This window comes from Habropoda laboriosa, unplaced genomic scaffold (genome assembly GCF_001263275.1).
Source record: "Habropoda laboriosa isolate 0110345459 unplaced genomic scaffold, ASM126327v1 scaffold36, whole genome shotgun sequence".
NCBI classification, from domain to species: domain Eukaryota; kingdom Metazoa; phylum Arthropoda; class Insecta; order Hymenoptera; family Apidae; genus Habropoda; species Habropoda laboriosa.
This window is the reverse complement of record NW_017100155.1, coordinates 154,781-158,418: the sequence shown is the minus strand read 5'-3', so window position 1 is coordinate 158,418 and position 3,638 is coordinate 154,781. Positions and strand designations below refer to the sequence as shown.

At 33.2% G+C, this 3,638-nt stretch overlaps 1 protein-coding gene across 1 annotated transcript in view; it reads left to right on the top strand.

Annotated features, from left to right (window-relative positions):
• Positions 1–314: 314 nt before the first annotated feature.
• LOC108575991 (lachesin-like) overlaps positions 315–3,638 on the top strand; it is a gene marked incomplete at its 3' end in the record, with an annotated part of 73,462 nt that continues 70,138 nt past the window's right edge. Inside the window, exon 1 of the mRNA XM_017938934.1 lies at positions 315–524. Within this exon, the coding sequence (XP_017794423.1) occupies positions 315–524 (210 nt within the window). The remainder of the gene's footprint in view (positions 525–3,638) is intronic.

Here is a 3,638-nt window from a genome sequence, read left to right as displayed (position 1 = left end):
AATCAGAAAAATCTGAAAACACTCTTTATCTGAAAATTGTTTCACCATAAAATGCAATCTAACGTTTCAAGAGCAACAGATCTCTGTAACGTTTGTTTCATCGTTCAACGAAGGTCTGGTTGATCGCGATGTCGCTTTGTTCCGGACTTGTAAGAGCGTGATCGAGTCGAGAGGCGCATAGACGCGTGTTCGGCAAACTCAGGCCGAGATTTATAGACGTGGAACGGTTATCGATCGCGAAACTCCTGCTTGTATCGCTAGTAATTGGAACATTTATGAGCCAATCAATCACTTTTCTCGTTGCAGTCCCCCCTATGCTGTGGATACCGCACCAATTGGTCGGTGCGCCTTTAGGCTACGCTGTGACGCTGGAATGCCACACGGAGGCTCATCCGACTTCTTTGAATTACTGGACCAGGGAGGACGGCGTGATGATTCACGAGAATAACAAGTATAGAGCTACATCGACACCGGAGAAACCCTCCTACAAGACGCACATGACTCTCACGATATACGATCTTCAGGTGGGTGAAGTGTATCTTTTATTACCGCTTCTTTGGATCAGGAATTTTCAACGATAAATCGCAAGTCGTGATAATTAAAATCATTTTGAAGGAATAATTTTTAATGCGATTGCACAGTGTTTCAAAGCAGCTTAAAATTTTGATTACTTCGTATTTCTTAATTTTCGATTTCTTTAAGATCCAATTGCAATGTTATTTACCTGTAAGACCTTCGAATATTTTGAATTTGAGTGGCTGAACTTAAGTCTCGAACAGTTTCAATTGGATTGTCTAAAGTTGAATTTGGAATAGTTTGAATTTCACTGGCTAATTTAGAATTTTCCATATTTTGAATTTCATTGGCCGAATTTAAATTTTCCATATTTTAAATTTCATTGGCCGAATTTAAATAATTCAGTTTCTATTTTAAATGTTCTCAAGTTACGAAGACAGTAATTTAAAAGAAAAGTCATAATCTTTAATGATCTTCCTTGCTTTCAATGATCTGTACACTTCTAAATAAGATGAAATACAGTTTTGCGCGTATAGATTGTTACGATAATGGTGAAATTTTAAACGTGAGTCAAGCTGGTCTACTGTTTTATACTATTTTACTAATCAGCACGTCTGTGCGACCAAACATAATGAGCTCGTCAATTAATATTGCAGAAGATATCTAATCAATACTCTATATTGTCCATGCTTGTTAATGTAGGTCATGGACAAGCAAGAATACAGGATACAACAGCATTTACCTATTTTATCAATATTGTAGTATATTATACATAATCTTATTGCGTTTTACTATAAATAAGGAGCAAATTCATTAATTAACCTTTAACACTATTACACAGAACAGTTTCCTAGAAAATTCGAAATGAATATTTTTTTATATCTTTGCTGACCTCGTTTGAGATTAACTTACCTTCAGATTATTCAACGTTTTCATTAGTTAACCAATGGTAAATAACAACGAGTTACCAATATTTAAAATTTTATCTTGATTTTCATTCGATTTCACTAACTTCAAAATTTTTATTAAATTTCGAGAGACTATTCTGCACGACCGCTAATTTTCTGCGATTATATCGAAGCAATTATACAGTATCAAAGGAAAATATTACTTTCTCCCTTTGCAAGAGGGTGAACATGGTAGATTTTCTTTTAGTATCGCAGTTTTAGTCATTTCCCGTCGTTCCGCCATTAAAAGGATTAAACTGAAGTTCTTCCCTTGGTTCGTACTGCGCGTATATCAATAATTAACTAAATTAATCCGTGCAGCAGGCGAGCATACTGTCTTTGCAGTAATAGACGTAGATCATAGTTGGAAAATTAATTATCAGGACTTAAAAAATTGTGCAGAAATACTGATAAAGTTGCGTATACGATAAAAAAAAAAAAAAAATAGTGAATAGTATGTTTTTTTAATTCATCAAATTAATTACCAAATTAATTTCAATTCATATATTTGAGATTTTTTTTTTCATTACTTGCACGACAAAAATATTCTTCAATTTTTCTCTCAGACTGATAATTATTTCATAATCTTCAAGGGTTTGATCCTCTTTTCCAATATTCTATATAAAAATAGAAGGCTGTTAGTAAATTTGCAGAGCTTTGCATAAAATATGTTTCTACATTTTTCGAAAATTATTTACTGTTAAATTATACCCATTTCTACACATTTATTTTCTAATATTTACAAACTCAAAATTTTCATATCTAAACGCAATCATCGTTATAGGAAATGTTAATATTTCACGTCTCAATTTTCTCGAAGAATTTTACGAAAACATCGACTAATTTATAAACGACGAAAAATGAAAATATGAACAATTAACGAGACAAAATATTCATATGTATATCTATCACGAGGGCGAAGGTTTCGTTAGGCACACATTACCATTAGTTTCGCCTATATTTATGGTTGAACTACCGGCGTGCAGAGGATAGCCGGTTACAATGTAATAAAATAAACGATGGTCAGAGATGGAACACGTACAAAAGTTATAATAATGAAAGTTTACACTACTGTGCGCTATTATTTCCATCTGTTAGGTCGTGCGAAACTTAAACATGGTCTATGTGTGCACTACACACGCACAATGTACTTCTTCGAGAAAAATCTACCTTCTTTCTCTGTTAAAATTCTCGAGCGAGCTAAATAAAATAATTCTACACTAAGAAAAACAAAAATGAAATTATAAATAAATCACCGTTTTCGCGACATTACATATTTAAGTCGCAAGTTTGTTCTATATTAAAGTCGAAATTCAACGAATCACCTTTCACAAAAGTGTTCATTATTTATCATATTTAATTAATGTGCTTTAAGCTACGAACTAAATAAAACTCTACCGGGAAATCACAGATTCATGCAAACAACATGCACATAAATTAATTATCGATCTCCGATAAACCACCCAATTTTGATACTTTTATTTCCCGTTCGAATGTGTTACAATTAATTCTTTCCACACACACTGTCACCCCAGTGTAAATAACGCGACATCACTATAACGAAATTGACATTTAAATACGGACACGGTACTTCACAGCACTCATTGGAAATGTCCATTTGAAAATTGGAAAAAAAAATGGACCAGATCTGTATCGACTGCGCGACTTCGTTACACATCCTTCGATAATTTTCGTACTTTCCATTCGACCATGGACTGGAAAAAAAGGCTGTTATTTTGCAACGAGATACAATGGTCCGTGTATCAATTAAGCTACAAAATTGATGAAATCGCAACATCTGGAAAAATCAATTCACGTCTCTATCGAGAATTTCAAAATAAACTTATTTTTTGAAAGGCGAATTTATCGAGAAAAAACTCTGGAACTGGAAAGTCTTCAATCCTTTTTCTCTCTTTGCGGATAAAAAGGTAGAAAAAGTGGAGCTTAACCCTTTCACGACCAAATTACTTTTTTAAAAAATTTGCTATTTATTTGTAGATCGTTGTGTCTATAATAAATATTAAACTGAGATCAATTTTTGTTTGAGTACTAAAATAAAATATATGCGTCCTAAGGATCACGAAAGGGTTAAGTCTCCGAATCACGCGTTGAAAATCGCTTTCGAGGAATTTCAAAGTAAACTAATTTCTTGAAAGGTGAATTTATGGAGAAAAA